Source organism: Pristiophorus japonicus, chromosome 7, assembly GCF_044704955.1.
Source record: "Pristiophorus japonicus isolate sPriJap1 chromosome 7, sPriJap1.hap1, whole genome shotgun sequence".
Lineage (NCBI taxonomy): Eukaryota > Metazoa > Chordata > Chondrichthyes > Pristiophoridae > Pristiophorus > Pristiophorus japonicus.
This window is the reverse complement of record NC_091983.1, coordinates 5,921,222-5,939,628: the sequence shown is the minus strand read 5'-3', so window position 1 is coordinate 5,939,628 and position 18,407 is coordinate 5,921,222. Positions and strand designations below refer to the sequence as shown.

Genomic DNA, 18,407 nt, shown 5'->3' with positions numbered 1-18,407 from the left:
GTGGGTATAATCTGTACCTGTCAGTATTTGGTATGTGAGTGTGGGTATAATCTGTACCTGTCAGTATTTGGTATGTGAGTGTGGGTATAATCTGTCCCTGCCAGTTTCTGGTGTGTGATTGTGGGGTATAATCTGTACCTGCCAGTTTCTGGTATATGATTGTGGGTATAATCTGTACGTGTCAGTATTTGGTATGTGAGTGTGGGTATAATCTGTACCTGTCAGTATTTGGTATGTGAGTGTGGGTATAATCTGTCCCTGCCAGTTTCTGGTGTGTGATTGTGGGGTATAATCTGTACCTGCCAGTTTCTGGTATGTGATTGTGGGGTATAATCTGTACCTGCCAGTTTCTGCTGTGTGATTGTGGGGTATAATCTGTACCTGCCAGTTTCTGGTATGTGAGCGTGGGTATAATCTGTATCTGCCAGTTTCTGGTATGTGAGTGTGGGTATAATCTGTACCTGTCAGTTTCTGGTATGTGAGTGTGGGGTATAATCTGTACCTGCCAGTTTCTGGTATGTGAGTGTGGGTATAATCTGTACCTGTCAGTTTCTGGTATGTGAGTGTGGGTATAATCTGTACCTGCCAGTTTCTGGTATGTGAGTGTGGGGTATAATCTGTACCTGTCAGTCTCTGGTATGTAAGTGTGGGTATAATCTGTACCTGTCAGTTTCTGGTATGTGAGTGTGGGTATAATCTGTACCTGTCAGTTTCTGGTATGCGAGTGTGGGTATAATCTGTACCTGCCAGTTTCTGGTATGCGAGTGTGGGGTATAATCTGTACCTGCCAGTTTCTGGTATGTAAGTGTGGGTATAATCTGTACCTGCCAGTTTCTGGTATGTGAGTGTGGGTATAATCTGTACCTGTCAGTCTCTGGTATGTGAGTGTGGGTATAATCTGTACCTGTCAGTTTCTGGTATGTGAGTGTGGGTATAATCTGTACCTGTCAGTTTCTGGTATGTGAGTGTGGGTATAATCTGTACCTGTCAGTTTCTGGTATGTGAGTGTGGGTATAATCTGTACCTGTCAGTTTCTGGTATGTGAGTGTGGGGTATAATCTGTACCTGCCAGTTTCTGGTATGTGAGTGTGGGTATAATCTGTACCTGTCAGTCTCTGGTATGTGAGTGTGGGTATAATCTGTACCTGTCAGTTTCTGGTATGTGAGTGTGGGTATAATCTGTACCTGTCAGTTTCTGGTATGTGAGTGTGGGGTATAATCTGTACCTGTCAGTATTTGGTATGTGAGTGTGGGGTATAATCTGTCCCTGTCAGTTTCTGGTATGTGAGTGTGGGGTATAATCTGTACCTGCCAGTTTCTGGTATATCAGTGTCGGTATAATCTGTACATGTCAGTTTCTGGTATGTGAGCATGAGAATCAATTTTACTTTTTACCTGTATTTCTCTGATATGCGAGTGAAGATTTTGCATTCTACCTGTCATTTTTCTGATGTGTGCGTGTACGTATTACTGTGCCCCTGTCAGTTTCTGCAATGCAAGTAACAATTTTACTTACTGCCTTTCAGTTTTCCGATATGTACACATGGGATTTACACTTTACCTGTCACTCTCTGGTATGTAAGTGCGAATTTTATTCTGTTACTGTCACTTTCATATATGTGGGTGTGTGTTGTATACTGTATCTGTCAGTCTATAGTACGGGAATGTGGGTTTTATTCTGTCATCTTCTGGTATGTTTGGGGGTTAAATACTGAATCTGTCAGATTGTGAAACATTAATATGGATTTTGCTCTGTACCCATCAGCTTCTGATATGCGAGTGTGGTTTATACATTATATTTTTTCTGATAGGTGATCATCTGTTTTATGCTCTACCTGCCAAGTGAATGTGGGTGTTTAATGTACCTGTGTGTGTGATCTGTTTCAATGGTGAAACAGCATCTGACTCCACTGCTCCATGTGGCTGTAAGATTCACAATGTAACTCTGCCACTTCGGGTCACTGTGGGACTGACAGCTTCTGCTGTCTGTGACAATAGGATTGAGACCAGTTCTGTGTCTCTGTGCTCTGTGAGTGATAATCTACTTACTGTGTGTGAGAAGGAGCTGCCTGCACTGTTCCTTGTGTTCCGGTGGAGGAAAGATCACGTTTGTTCTGGCTGGTTGAAGAATTTTGCTCTGAAAATAATATGAGAACAATATTAGTTCTAAGATATGGACGCGGGGGAGAATATTATATCTGAGGGAGCTTGTATCTCTCGATCACCAGTAACACGGTTCTGGAGAACTCAAAACACCGAAACAATATAACCGGTCTTTAAAATATCTTCTCCCACACTCCTCTCCTGGTGCCTGCAATAGTTGAACTTTGTGAAACTCCCCACATCCTCACTGTCAGGCTGTGTTTCCACTGCTCACTGTCCAAGAACAACAGACTCGGTGAGATTGGAACTGAATCAGGAACATTCACGACTGATTTGGAGAGAGAAAGCAGCAATGATTGTAAATAGCAGATTCTGCCCATTCTGTCTCCCTTACCCTGGACACACGCCCAACAATGGCCTCTCCCTTCCCCCACTCACACCACGCATTGAGACCGGTTCTTGGTCCACTCTGCCTCTTACACACAGCCCCCGACTCCCCCTGAACTCCCCCCGGACTCAATGCCGATCTCTGAGCCCATCTGTGGACATGCTCCCAAAGCGCTGCACTGCTGTAAGGAGGCTGCTGCTCCCGGGGCCGCGGGCTCTCCATTCCCGGCTGTTTTAAACCATCTTCTTCCGATCACTGAGTGAATGGTGATCACAGGTAGGGCGCATGCGCTCTTCTGCTCACTGCAAATCGACACACGGGGCAGGATTGAACCACGCATGCGCAACTCTGCACTAATTCAGCCTGTAAAAATTAAAGTGCACTTTTCCCAATTTACTTTTATCAGAATCTGAGCAAAGGAACTGGGCCTGGGGGGAAAGGAAAGAGAATGATTAAAGCTGGGAGCCTTGTCCCTTGGAGATGCTCAAATTGGGATCATTCCGTGCAGGGTGTTTCTCTCCATGAGCCCGTCTTCACAAAGCAATCCTGCAGAAATAACGGAGGGACGAAGGAGTGGGAGTGTTTGCTGGGACCGTGCAGGAGTTAATATCTGACACATATTCTTCACCCAGAGAGACAGACTATTATCTGAATGGTGACAGATTAGGAAAAGGGGAGGCGCAACGAGACCTGGGTGTCATGGTACATCAGTCATTGAAGGTTGGCATGCAGGTACAGCAGGCGGTGAAGAAGGCAAATGGCATGTCGGCCTTCATAGCGAGGGGATTTGAGTACAGGGGCAGGGAGGTGTTACTACAGTTGTACAGGGCCTTGGTGAGGCCACACCTGGAGTATTGTGTACAGTTTTGGTCTCCTAACTTGAGGAAGGACATTCTTGCTATTGAGGGAGTGCAGCGAAGGTTCACCAGACTGATTCCCGGGATGGCGGGACTGACATATCAAAAAAGACTGGATTAACTGGGCTTGTATTCACTGGAGTACAGAACAATGAGAGGGCATCTCATAGAAACGTTTAAAGTCCTGACGGGTTTAGAATGTTCCCAATGTTGGGGAAGTCCAGAACCAGGGGTCACAGTCTAAGGATAAGGGGTAAGCCATTTAGGACTGAGATGAGGAGAAACTTCTTCACCCAGAGAGTGGTGAACCTGTGGAATTCTCTACCACAGGAAGTTGTTGAGGCCAATTCACTAAATATATTCAAAAAGGAGTTAGATGTAGTACTTACTACTAGGGGGATCAATGGGTATGGCAAGAAAGCAGGAATGGGGTACTGAAGTTGCATGTTCAGCCATGAACTCATTGAATGGCAGTGCAGGCTTGAAGGGCCGAATGGCTTACTCCTGTGCCTATTTTCTATGTTTCTATGTCAAAACAGTCCGAGATCAGTTTAATTAGAGTAAAACACTCGGTCACTGAGAGTAATACCGAAGTGGATAATCAAACGACTTTAGAGAGGGAGGAACGTAATACAATCACTATCACTAATGCAGTCTTACTCGGTAAAATAATGGGACTAAAGGCAGTCACGTCCCTGTACCTGAGGGTCTTCAGAGAAGTAGCTGTAGAGATAGTGGATGCTTTGGTTGTAATCTACCAAAATTCCCTGGATTCTGGGGCGGTCCCAGCAGAGTGGAAAACTGCAAATGTAATGCCTCTATTTAAAAAAGGAGACATACAAAAAACAGGAAACTACAGACCAGTTAGCCTAACATCTGTCATAAGGAAAATACTGGAGTCCATTATTAAGGAAGCAGTCGTGGGACATTTAGCAAAACATGATTCAATCAAGCAGAGTAAGCACAGCTTTATGAAAGGGAAATCAAGTTTGATAAATTTGTTGGAGTTCTTTGAGGATGTAATGAGCAGGGTGGATAAGGGGGAACCAGTGGATGTGGTGTATTTGGATTTCCAGAAGGCATTTGATAAGGTGACACATAAGAGGTTACTGCACAAGATAAAAGCTCATGGGGTTGGGGGCAATATATTAGCATGGATAGAGGATTGGTGAACTAACAGAAAACAGAGAGTCGGGATAAATGGGGCATTTTACGGTTGGCAAATGATGACTAGTGGGGTGCCGCAGGTATCGGTGCTGGGTCCTCAACTATTTACAATCTATATTAATGACTTGGAAGAACGGACCGAGTTTAATGTAGCCAAGTTTGCTGATGATACAAAGATGGGTGGGAAAGCAAATTGAGGACACAAAAAATCTGCAAAGGGTTATAGACAGGCTAAATGAGTGGGCAAAAATTTATCAGATGTAGTATAATGTGGGAAAATGTGAGGTTATCCACTTTGGCAAAAGTAATAGAAAAGCAAATGATAATTTAAATCGAGAAAAATTGCAAAGTTCAACAGGACAGAGAGACCTGAGGGTGTTTGTGCATAAAACACAAAAAGTTAGTGTGCAGGTACAGCAAGTGATCAGGAAGGCAAATGGAATGTTGGCCTTTATTGCAAGGGGAATAGGGTATAAAAGCAGAGAAATCTTGCTGCAGGGTATTGGTGAGGCCACACCTGGAATACTGCATGCAGTTTTGGTCTCCGTATTTAAGGAAGGATATACTTGCATTGGAGGCTGTTCAGAGGTTGATTCCGGCGATGAGGGGGTTGTCTGATGAGGATAGGTTGAATAGGATGGGCTGATACTCATTAGAATTCAGAAGAATGAGGGGTAATTTTATTGAAACATATGATAACGAGGGGACTCGACAAGGTGGATGGAGAGAGGATATTTCCACTCATAGGGTAAACTAGGGTGCATAGTCTCAGAATATGTTTCTATAGTCCTTACAACTAGGGGGAATCAAGGGGTATGGCGAGAAAGCAGGAATGGGGTACTGAAGTTGCATGTTCAGCCATGAACCCATTGAATGGCGGTGCAGGCTCGAAGGGCCAAATGGCCTACTCCTGCACCTATTTTCTATGTTTCTAATAAGGGGTCGACCATTTAAAACTGAGATGAGGAGAAATTTCTTCGCTCAGAGCATTGTCAATCTATGCAATTCTCTGCCCCAGAGAGCTGTGAAGGCTCGTGATTGAATATATTTAAAGCAGAGATAGACAGATTTTTGAGCGATAAGGGAGAATAGCGTTATGGGGAGCGGGCAGAGAAGTGGAGCTGACTCCATGATGGAGATCAGCCATGATCTTATTGAATGGCAGAGCAAGCTCCAGGGGCCAAATGACCTACTCCTGCTTCTATTTCTTATGTTCTTATGAGATAATAACTCTGGGACTGTACATGGGGATTGTAACCCTGGGAGTGAACAGCTCTGGGGCTTTCCTGTTACAATTGTCTGTAGCTTAGCACTGAGCAGCGCCTTTAGGAGAGATGGTGAGAAATCCGAGGTGTGGAGAGGGAGAAAATAACTAAGTTGTTGCTTTACCCACAAGGACCGGTTGGGAACAGACACTGACGCACCTCACGTTGCTCCTGCACCAAGATGGCTGCGCATGCGCGTTGCTGCTGACTGAATCAAGATGGCGGAGGGCTGAACTTACCTTCCTGTACAAAGATGGCCGCCGTTACCCTGGGCCTGTGACCGGGAGAAAGCCCGGAAGCTGCAGTCGCGATATTCCGGTTATTATTCCGGGCTTCCGGTGGGCACCAGTTGTTTACGAAGCCTCCTCGGCTAGCCGCTGGTCCATTGCGCCCCTCCGACCCACTGAAAAGGGACTGTTTTGCAGAGCAGATGTTCACTGTGTCCGCTCCGCCATTGCACGCAGCGCGCATGCTCCAAGCACAGCTAGATCCCGCGCCTGCGCACTGGGCCCCTGTTGTCTGGGTTCGGCACGTCCTCCGTCGCGGGGAATGCTGGGTAAATAGGAATGGCCACATTAGTGAATGGAACGGATTTACTGGGCTCCCATTGGGCACTGAACCATGTTCATTCTGGCACATGGACTTTGTTTCTGCTGCTCCAATAACCCTGTCCCTGAGCTCCACATTAGTGTTCTGTCTCAATATTGAATAAATCAGCTTGTTTCAAACACCGTGTGTAGAATATTTCATTTCTCCATAATCATCATCATCATAGGCAACCCCTGGAAGCGAGGATGACTTGTTTCCACGCCAAAAAGGGATGAGTACACAGGTGTTTAAATGAAGGACCTAATATTCCAGATCCCAAACTACATCTTGGAAGATGCCTGTGGGTGGATTTTTTTAACGTGTGGTGGCTGTTGCACACCAGCCACCACACGGGCTTGACAGAGCGAGATCTTGGTCCAGAGGACTGCAGACCAGCTCTGTTGCACAGACCGAGCGTGCACACAAAGAGCAGTGTGGGATGGTCCATGCTGCCCCTGGCCCACGCCCCTTCCGGGCCCCAGACTCATGCCTCTCCTGGGCCCCGGTCACTTCCTTCTATAATCTCTTGCCGCTCCTTCGCCCCTCCTGCTGTGCCTGCCCGCACTGCAATTAGCGACCTGACTTTGCAGCCATCATCCTCCTGCAATGGAATGCCACCGCCGCACACTGCGCCCTCTGATGGCCCCGACCTGCTGATGGTCATACAGGCCGGGACCGTGCCGCTGCACGGGAGACTAATTCATGTTCCCTTCCCTTCCATTTTGGGCCTTTATTACTCTAGATTATTTCACTTCTCACGCAGTTCATCTTTTACCACATCAAATCCCAAGCTTGCTTTGTTTGGGTATACTGCTTGTGGGTGTCATAGACTGAACCGGCGTGTCTTACTTTACACTCATTTGACGTTCCTTGAAGGAACTATCTTGCTTAAGACTGGAAATCTGTTATTTTCTATATTGTTTAACGAGTTTTGAATGTGGTTAATAGATCTCCACACACACTGCATGTGATCACCTTTGAAATGTTCTGGTCTCTGTAATTGCCTCTACTAATTTTGATAGGTTAGTTGATTACAATTACTTGTTACTAACATACGTTGCAGTATTTTTTGCATCAAAATAATTGTTTAACTATTTCCTTTATCAGGTCTTTAGCTTCCCCACTGATCTCTGTTTCCTCTTGTGAGGGAATCTAGAAATAGGTGGCAAAGTCTAAGCATAAGGGGTAGCTCATTAAAAACAGAAATGAGGAGAAATTTCTTCTCTGAGGGTAGAACATAAGAACATAAGAATTAGGAACAGGAGTAGGCCATCTAGCCCCTCGAGCCTGCTCCGCCATTCAACAAGATCATGGCTGATCTGGTCGTGGACTCAGCTCCACTTACCCGCCCGCTCCCCGTAACCCTTAATTCCCTGATTGGTTAAACATCTATCTATCTGTGACTTGAAAACATTCAATGAGCTAGCCTCAACTGTTTCCTTGGGCAGAGAATTCCACAGATCCACAACCCTCTGGGAGAAGAAATTCTTTCTCAACTCGGTTTTAAATTGGCTCCTCCGTATTTTGAGGCTATGTTTTCTAGTTCTAGTCTCCCCGACCAGTGGAAACACCATCTCTGCCTCTATCCCTTTCATTATTTTAAATGTTTCTATAAGAACACCCCTCATCCTTCTGGACTCCAACGAGTAAAGACCCTGTCTACTCAATCTATCATCATAAGGTAACCCCCTCATCTCCGGAATCAGCCTCGTGAATCGTCTCTGTACCCCCTCCAAAGCTAGTATATCCTTCCTTACGTAAGTTGACCAAAACTGCACGCAGTACTCCAGGTGCGGCCTCACCAATACCCTGTACAGTTGCTCCCTTCTTTTGTACTCCATGCCTCTCACAATGAAGGCCAACATTCCATTCACCTTCCTGATTACCTGCTGCACCTGCAAACTAACTTTTTGGGATACCAAAAAGAGTTTCATGCACAAGGACCTGATCTTTGGGCACCCTGTGCGGAGGGGAGCGGGTAGGTCCGAGGGCCTCCTCGTAGGACTGCTCCTGGGCACGGCCAAGGGTGCCATCAGCCGGTCCAGGCAGCGGGCGGTCGAGGGGGTCGTTCAACCTGACTGCCTGCCTCTCTTCCGCTCTTACATCCGGTCCAGGGTGTCCTTGGAGATGGAGCACGCGGTGTCCACCGGTACGCTCGCGGCCTTCCGCGAGAGGTGGGCACCGGAGGGACTGGAGTGCATCATCACGCCCGGCAACCAAATTTTAATTTGATTTTACGTTTTAAAGTTTAATTTGTTTTAATTGCCGGTGCTTTTAGTGTCCCCCTCCCCTTTTATAGGGGGCACTGGAAAAAAAAAGTGATTTAGTGCCCAAAAAAAAAAGAAAAACACAAAAAAAAACCACAAAAAAGAAAAAAAAAAATGGGCCTTGTAAATATCTGGTGTGTCATCCAGATCGGGTGGCACCGATTAATGTTTATGTTTTACAGGTAAACTCCAAAAGAGTTTCATGCACAAGGACCCCCAGGTCCCTCTGCACCGCAGCATGTTATAATTTCTCCCCATTCAAATAATATTCCCTTTCACTGTTTTTTTTCCAAGGTGGATGACCTCACACTTTGCGACATTGTATTCCATCTGCAAAACCTTAGCCCATTCGCTTAACCAATCTAAATCTCTTTGCAGCCTCTCTGTGTCCTCTACACAACCCGCTTTCCCACTAATCTTTGTGTCATCTGCAAATTTTGTTACACTACACTCTGTCCCTCTTCCAGGTCATCTATGTATATTGTAAACAGTTGAGGTCCCAGCACTGATCCCTGTGGCACACCACTAACCACCGATTTCCAACCCGAAAAGGACCCATTAATCCCGACTCTCTGCTTTCTGTTAGCCAGCCAATTCTCGATCCATGCTAATAAATTTCCTCTGACTCCGCGTACCTTTATCTTCTGCAGTAACCTTTTGTGTGGCACCTTATCGAATGCCTTTGGAAATCTAAATACACCATATCCATCGGTACACCTCTATCCACCATGAAAGAATTCCAGTAAATTAGTTAAACATGATTTCCCCTTCATGAATCCATGTTGCGTGCTTGATTGCACTATTCCTATCTATATGTCCCACTATTTCTTCCTTAATGATAGCTTCAAGCATTTTCCCCACTACAGATGTTAAACTAACCGGCCTATAGTTACCTGCCTTTTTTCTGCCCCCTTTTTTAAACAGAGGCGTTACACTAGCTGCTTTCCAATCCGCTGGTACCTCCCCAGAGTCCAGAGAATTTTGATAGATTATAACCAAAGCATCCACTATCTCTCCAGGTACTTCTCTTAAGACCCTCAGGTACAGGGACGTGACTGCCTTTAGTCCCATTATTTTACCGAGTAATACTGCATTAGTGATAGTGATTGTATTACCCCTCTCTATAGTCGCTTGATTATCACTTTGGTATTACTCTCAGTGACCGAGTGTTTTACTCTAATTAAACTGATCTCAGACTGTTTCTACATAGAAACATAGAAAATAGGTGCAGGAGTAGGCCATTCGGCCCTTCGAGCCTGCACCACCATTCAATAAGATCAGGGCTGATCATTCACCTCAGTACCCCTTTCCTGCTTTCTCTCCATACTCCTTGATCCCCTTATCCGTAAGGGCCATATCTAACTCCCTCTTGAATATATCCAACGAACTGGCATCAACAACTCTCTGCAGCAGGGAATTGCATAGGTTAACAACTCTCTGAGTGAATCTTTGAAATTCTCTGCCCCAGAGAGCAATGGAGGCTGGGTCAGTGAAAATATTTAAGTTGCAGATAGACTGATTTTTGAAAGATAGGGTAGTCAACGGTTTTGCGGAGAGGGCAGGGAAGTGGAATTGATGCCAAGATCAGATCAGCCATGATATTATTGAATGGCGGAGCGGGCTCAAGGGGCCAGATGGCTTACTTCTGCCAATATTTCGTATGTTTTTAGCCTTGGTTAGGGGCTGGGTTTAGTTGTAGGTTTAGGGTTTAGTGGTTATTTGTTGGGATTGGGATTAGTGATTGGGATAGTCAATAGGATATTCAGCTTAGGATATAGTGATTAACTTAGAAAGCACTATTGGCAATATAAATGTCACTGGACGTACCCTTTTCCATTTCATGTTTTTAACCTCACACAGACGAGTCAAAAAAACAGCCTCACAATGTGTTCATTCAAGGAACCTTCTTTCCTGCGCAAGCCTTATTTCCTCCCTTCTTTCACATCGCTACATTTCTCACAGAAAAATAAATTAGTGACAATTGATTTGGGGATTTTGGGACAATAACAGACGGATACATTTGTTGTGTTGGTTACATCTAATCATCAGCCTGCCTGAAAAGGGCTTCTGACAATAATCTGTCATCGGCCCCACCAGTCGCCGTCTGATGCCTCCATCGTCTCTTCATTCATTACCCACCTTTCGTCCTAACTAGAGCTGGTTTCACCGGCATGATCATTCCCCATACTGAGGCTCTCTAATTCCCGAGCAGGGCATAACCACCAGCATGGACTGGTTTGTCCGAATGGCCCATTTCTGTGCCGTATATCCTATGTAATTTTGTAGTCTCAGTGTTACTGGTCCTGGAATTGTTGTCACAGTATTAATAATCCCTCAATTTGGTGTCACGATGTAATTCATCCTGGATTTGATGTCTCATTGTAACTGGTCTCTGGATTTGGTGCTTCAGTGTAAGGGTCCCTGAATTTGATGCCTCAGTGTAAGTTGTCCCTCGATTTGGAGTCACAATCTATGTGGACCCTGGATTTGGTGTCACAATGTAAGTGGTCCCTAGATTTGGTGTCAACAACACCTCGTCACTGGGACTGAGGGAAAACCCGCAGCCCAGCAACGCATTCAGCACAGAATGATCCCACTTAAATCTATTCCCAATTAACACTGCCCACATTAATTCACCAGAAACAGCCCAGTGCCTGGAAGGAACTGCAGCCCCGCATCTAACTTCAGTGAAACACACCATACAAAACAGTTTAAAGTAAAGATAAATCCCATCATAGTTGAACAAAGGCAATTAATGGGCAGTAAATCCCCCTCACTCATGCACCTTCTGCACCCCTACTCTCCAACTCCCCTTCCCCAACTACTCTTTCACCCCTACTCTCCAACCTCTCACCCCAACTCCTCTATCATCGCATTTCTCTCAAACCATCAACCCAACTCCTCTTTAACCACTACAATTTCATTTTTAACATCACTTACACTAATCATCCACACTTGAGGTAAATCTGAGGAGCTTCTGTGTGATGGTGAGGTGATCACTGGACAATAAAGCGCAGAAACTGGTGGGTGACTGCTCATTATCCTCGGTGAGATTTAATCCCCTTTCCCACTAAATACTGCGGACAGACATGGTCACCTTGGTAATGGAATGGTCAGTGTGACATCACTTTCTAAACAAGAGCACACAAGACAATGGGTCATCAATAAATGGTACAGGTATTAAACACTCTGCAATCACATTGTAAATAATAGCAAAGAAAATGCTGGAAAATAACTGGCGAAGACAATAGCTTATCTCTGTGGAATTCACTAGCAAACATTAAGAATGATCTGTTTTGTTTACACACACACATATACACACACATAGCAAAGACTTTGTGTGCGCACTTTTCAGTTGTTGTGCGTTTTTTCTTAGGTCGTTAGGACCTTGCGGGAGCCCACCGGCGGTGCTTGCTGTGTGAGGATATAAGGAGACCGCGCGCGTTTGCTCCTCCCAAACCTGGGGGAATGGAACAGATATTTAAAGCGACTCGGACTCCCTTTTCTCTGCATATTTATACTTAAGGGAACAGTCCAGTTTATCTCGGAGTGTCGGCAGACTTCACGAACCAAGCTCCCATTAACAGTTGCTTCCTTCTGTACTGTGCAGTGATTGTAAAGCTGTCTATTTCAGGGACTTGTGCCTTTCTAAAATGTCTCACTCTTTGTGATGATCCATTTGACTTGAATTTGGAAAGACTTCACAATTGTGCAGTGTGCCAAAGGTTTTGTTTAAAGCTGGAGTAAAATTTGTTTCAAAATATTATTTCTAACCCTCCCCCAATCCCCCAAATTTTAGAACACTTTGCAATACTGACTGGGAAGTTCCCAAGTTCGATCCTTGATCTGGGCTGTTAGTTGATTTCTGCCATGTCAGCAATTCAGGTGTTATAATTGTCCTCAGTACCACTGGGCTAAATATAAGTAAAATTTATCCAGTGTCCCTGCTCTTGATACCGATCCAATGACCTCAACTGGGAAATGACCTCAACTGGGAAGTGTGTAGGTGTCATTTGAGGGCAGGATTGGACTAGACTCTGATGCCTACCACAGTGGAAATTTCTATCCTGTACTTAAAGTAACAACTTTTGTAACCTCCATTTGCAGGGTAGTAGAAGGGGAGGATCTACAGCTGGGAAACTCTAACCAAACATCACGTCAAGATTTGAGAGTATCATCGGATTCATCATCAGCCTTTGGAAAAACACCAATCACAGCGGGGAGAAACAGGACGCATGTTCTGTGCGTGGATGCACCTTCAACCAATCGTCTAGCCTGTGAGACTCGTGTCCAGTTGACTCAACATTCTAAGTGTGGGGACAGTGTTGCAGATGTATGTTGGGTGGAAACACATCAGGGAGAGACCGTTTACCAGCTGAGTGTGGAAAGAGATTCAGTCTCTCATCTCACCAACTAACATTCGAGAACTTAGACAACAGACTTTCTCCTGTGAGTATAGAGCTGTGTTATTGGGCCATGATGTTTTTACTTGTTCATCTTGTTGACTGTAAACCTTTGTCAATTATTTGATGTGATCAGTTTACCTGTATATATTGTTTTAAATACATTTACTGAGTGGATTCAAATTGAAATTGAAACCAGCTTTGCAGGCGTGATGCTTCATTCACACAGCGAAGGTGAGAGAGATGCTGTGGGCACACGCTAAGTCCTGTAGCTGAAAGTGATTAACAGACTGGGTTTTGTGTTTTGTGATCCTGGACGTATTAGCTATCCCTACCCTGGAAGGTGTGGAGAATTGGGCCTTGTCCCTGAGAGTAACCGAAGGTCTGAGAACTGAAATAATCTAGAGTTCGAAAGGAAAAACGATCCAAAATGTAGCAGCACATCAAGTAGTCTCCTCTTATCATGGAGATATCAAATATGGACGCCTTGTATTATTTGAAATATAAAAATATTAAACTCCATCCCAGTTTTCGGGGTTATTAACATCAGCAGAAACAAATCCCAACTGACAGAACGAACACGATTCAGTCAGGATGCGATTAACAGCAGTAATAACTATAGGACCCAACTCCTGCAGTCACTTGTGAACTCGCAATTCAGATGACTGAGTGAATCCCTTCCCACACTTCCCCAGTGTGAACTCGCTGGAGTTTCAGCAGATTGGATGACTGAGTGAAACCCTGCCCACACACGGAGCAGGTGAACAGCCTCTCCCTGGTGTGATTGTGATGATGTATTACTAGATCAGAATCCTTTCCCACATTCTCGACATTCCCACGGTTTCTCCATGGTGCGGGTGTCCTTGTATCTCTCCAGGTTGGCCGATCAGTTGAAACCTCGTCCACACACAGAACACGTGTAGTTTCTCCCCGCTGTGAATGGTGCGATGTTTTTTCAGGCTGTATAACTTGAAGCTCTTTTCACAGGCAGTGCACGGGAACACTCTCACTCAGGTGTGTGTGTGTTCGGTGATTTTTCAGTCACAGCGATGTTTGAAATATTTTCCCAAAGACAAACATTTCTCTTTCCATATTCAAAGGCCGATGATGTTCATCATTTCCAGCTTACATGGTTGAGTTCAGTTCTGCACCCGCTGTGCGCAGAGTGAGAATAAAATCAATCAGCTGCTGATTTTCCCTGCTGCTCACTGGGCATTTTGTGCTGGCCCAATAGGGTGAGCCCGGGCTGGCCCAACAATCAAACTGATACACACCCTGACGCCCCGCCCACACTTTGTCCCCCACAAAGCGCCGCGCATGCGCCGTGAGACCCACCCTGCCCAAGTTGGCGGCCGTTGAGCCTACTCCCACCGATGGGGAAAACAGTGATGGCCAAGAAAGGCGTCAAGTGTTTCCCAGAGTATGCACCCACTCCTCCCCCAGTGTCTGCACCCAACCCTCCCCCAGTGCCTGCACCCAACCCTCCCCGAGTACCTGCAACAACCCCTCCCCCAGTGTCTGCACCCACTCCTCCCCCAGTGTCTGCACCCAACCCTCCCCGAGTACCTGCAACAACCCCTCCCCCAGTGTCTGCACCCACCCCTCCCCGAGTACCTGCAACAACCCCTCCCCCAGTGTCTGCACCCACCCCTCCCCGAGTACCTGCAACAACCCCTCCCCCAGTGTCTGCACCCACCCCTCCCCGAGTACCTGCAACAACCCCTCCCCCAGTGTCTGCACCCACTCCTCCCCCAGTGTCTGCACCCACTCCTCCCCCAGTGCCTGCACCCAACCCTCCCCGAGTACCTGCAACAACCCCTCCCCCAGTGTCTGCACCCACTCCTCCCCCAGTGTCTGCACCCACTCCTCCCCCAGTGTCTGCACCCAACCCTCCCCGAGTACCTGCAACAACCCCTCCCCCAGTGTCTGCACCCACTCCTCCCCCAGTGTCTGCACCTAACCCTCCCCCAGTGCCTGCACCCAACCCTCCCCGAGTACCTGCAACAACCCCTCCCCCAGTGTCTGCACCCACTCCTCCCCCAGTGTCTGCACCCAACCCTCCCCCAGTGTCTGCACCCACTCCTCCCCCAGTGTCTGCACCCAACCCTCCCCCAGTGCTTGCACCCAACCCTCCCCAAGTACCTGCAACAACCCCTCCCCCAGTGCCTGCACCCAACCCTCCCCCAGTGCCTGCACCCAACCCTCCCCCAGTGCCTGCAACAACCCCACCCCCAGTGTCTGCACCCACTCCTCCCCCAGTGTCTGCATCCAACCCTCCCCCAGTGCCTGCACCCAACCCTCCCCGAGTACCTGCAACAACCACTCCCCCAGTGTCTGCACCCACTCCTCCCCCAGTGTCTGCACCCACTCCTCCCCCAGTGTCTGCACCCAACCCTCCCCCAGTGCCTGCACCCAACCCTCCCCGAGTACCTGCAACAACCCCTCCCCCAGTGTCTGCACCCACTCCTCCCCCAGTGTCTGCACCCAACCCTCCCCGAGTACCTGCAACAACCCCTCCCCCAGTGTCTGCACCCACCCCTCCCCGAGTACCTGCAACAACCCCTCCCCCAGTGTCTGCACCCACCCCTCCCCGAGTACCTGCAACAACCCCTCCCCCAGTGTCTGCACCCACCCCTCCCCGAGTACCTGCAACAACCCCTCCCCCAGTGTCTGCACCCACTCCTCCCCCAGTGTCTGCACCCACTCCTCCCCCAGTGTCTGCACCCAACCCTCCCCGAGTACCTGCAACAACCCCTCCCCCAGTGTCTGCACCCACTCCTCCCCCAGTGTCTGCACCTAACCCTCCCCCAGTGCCTGCACCCAACCCTCCCCCAGTGCCTGCAACAACCCCTCCCCCAGTGTCTGCACCCACCCCTCCCCGAGTACCTGCAACAACCCCTCCCCCAGTGTCTGCACCCACTCCTCCCCCAGTGTCTGCACCCAACCCTCCCCCAGTGTCTGCACCCACTCCTCCCCCAGTGTCTGCACCCAACCCTCCCCCAGTGCCTGCACCCAACCCTCCCCAAGTACCTGCAACAACCCCTCCCCCAGTGCCTGCACCCAACCCTCCCCCAGTGCCTGCACCCAACCCTCCCCCAGTGCCTGCAACAACCCCACCCCCAGTGTCTGCACCCACTCCTCCCCCAGTGTCTGCATCCAACCCTCCCCCAGTGCCTGCACCCAACCCTCCCCCAGTGCCTGCACCCAACCCTCCCCGAGTACCTGCAACCACCCCTCCCCCAGTGTCTGCACCCACTCCTCCCCCAGTGTCTGCACCCAACCCTCCCCCAGTGCCTGCACCCAACCCTCCCCCAGTGCCTGCACCCAACCCTCCCCCAGTGCCTGCACCCACCTCTCCCCCAGTATCTGCACCCTCCCCTCCCCCAGTGCCTGCACCCACCTCTCCCCCAGTGTCTGCACCCACCCCTCCCCCAGTGTCAGCACCCACCCCTACCCCAGTGTATGCACCCACTCCCCTCCCCCAGTGCCTGCACCCACCTCTCCCCCAGTGTCTGCACCCTCCCCTCCCCCAGTGCCTGCACCCACCTCTCCCCCAGTGTCTGCACCCTCCCCTCCCCCAGTTTCTGCAACAACCCCTCCCCCAGTGTCAGCACCCACCCCTCCTCCAGTGTCAGCACCCACCCCTCCCCCAGTGTATGCACCCACTCCCCTCCCCCAGTGTCTGCACCCACCCCTCCCTCAGTGTCAGCACCCACCCCTCCCCCAGTGTATGCACCCACTCCCCTCCCCCAGTGTCTGCACCCACTCCCCTCCCCCAGTGCCTGCACCCACCTCTCCCCCAGTGTCTGCACCCACCTCTCCCCCAGTGTCTGCACCCACCTCTCCCCCAGTGTCTGCACCCTCCCCTCCCCCAGTGTCTGCACCCACCCCTCCCCCAGTGTCTGCACCCACCTCTCCCCCAGTGTCTGCACCCACCTCTCCCCCAGTGTCTGCACCCACCTCTCCCCCAGTGTCTGCACCCACCCCTCCCCCAGTGTCAGCACCCACCTCTCCCCCAGTGTCTGCACCCACCTCTCCCCCAGTGTCTGCACCCACCTCTCCCCCAGTGTCTGCACCCTCCCCTCCCCCAGTGCCTGCACCCACCTCTCCCCCAGTGTCTGCACCCACCCCTCCCCCAGTGTCAGCACCCACCTCTCCCCCAGTGTCTGCACCCACCCCTCCCCCAGTGTCAGCACCCACCCCTCCCCCAGTGTATGCACCCACTCCCCTCCCCCAGTGCCTGCACCCACCTCTCCCCCAGTGTCTGCACCCTCCCCTCCCCCAGTGTCTGCACCCTCCCCTCCCCCAGTTTCTGCAACAACCCCTCCCCCAGTGTCAGCACCCACCTCTCCCCCAGTGTCAGCACCCACCCCTCCCCCAGTGTATGCACCCACTCCCCTCCCCCAGTGTCTGCACCCACCCCTCCCTCAGTGTCAGCACCCACCCCTCCCCCAGTGTATGCACCCACTCCCCTCCCCCAGTGTCTGCACCCACCCCTCCCTCAGTGTCTGCACCCACCCCTTGCCCGATGTCTGCACCCATCCCTTCCCTGCACCGACGCCTCCCCTGCACATACCCCTCCCCCAGTGTCTGCAACCACCTCTCCCCCAGTATCTGTACCCACCCCTTCCCCAGTGTCTGCACCCACCCCTCCCCCCAGTGCCTGCACTCACCCCTTCCCCCAGTGTTTGCACCCACCCTTCCCCCAGTTCCTGCACCAACCCCTCCCCCAGTGTCTGCACCCACCCCTCCCCCATAATGAGCAACCTACAGAGTTAGGGACAGAAAAGCGTGCGTTTTGGGATTAAGCACATCCGCTCTGGCAAAGAGCCAGCACAGACACAATGGGCCTTTGTCTGGAACTTGGTGGCTTTTGGGGAGTTCTGTCCTCTGTGGCTTCTGAAGTCAAAATACACTTTGGACGATTCCAGTTACACATTCCAGGGGAACTACAGGTTGTGGCTTATCCTCCAAGGGGACCAATTAGCAATAGATCATGTGATAATGGAGTGCCAATCAGAGAAACGGCTGCCTTTCAGTTAGTACAAATAAATGCATCTGTCAGAAAAAGGCTCCAGCCAAGACAATGGCCCCCCATAAGACCAAAGCTGTAATGGTAAACGCCAAAGCCTAAGAAAGCAGCCAAAAGCCGCAGAAATGAGTCAAATAAAAAAGCGCTACGTGTAAACACCTGAACTCAAAGGCACTTTTCAGAGCAACCAAGGTATCTCTGGAAAGAGCGGAGACCACAATGAAATGACACCTGTCCCACGGTCGGGCTCCTTCTCCACAGAAATCAGTCACAAATGAAGAGACGAGGATGTCTGGCAGAGTCAGTGTGGGACGGTGCAGCGGATCTCGGGCCAGAT

At 49.3% G+C, this 18,407-nt stretch overlaps 1 protein-coding gene across 14 annotated transcripts in view; it reads right to left on the bottom strand.

Annotated features, from left to right (window-relative positions):
- The window catches only part of LOC139267039 (uncharacterized), a 126,579-nt gene that overhangs the window by 31,972 nt on the left and 76,200 nt on the right, over positions 1-18,407 (bottom strand). For 13 of the 14 annotated variants that reach the window (XM_070884727.1, XM_070884728.1, XM_070884729.1 and 10 more), the window contains 2 exons: positions 6,020-6,332; positions 2,050-2,137 (listed from right to left, as the gene is read on the bottom strand). In XM_070884727.1, the coding sequence (XP_070740828.1) occupies positions 2,050-2,137; positions 6,020-6,332 (401 nt within the window). Of the gene's footprint in view, positions 1-2,049; positions 2,138-6,019; positions 6,333-11,575; positions 11,767-18,407 lie in introns of all 14 variants that reach the window. The other variant, XM_070884737.1, reaches the window with a different exon arrangement.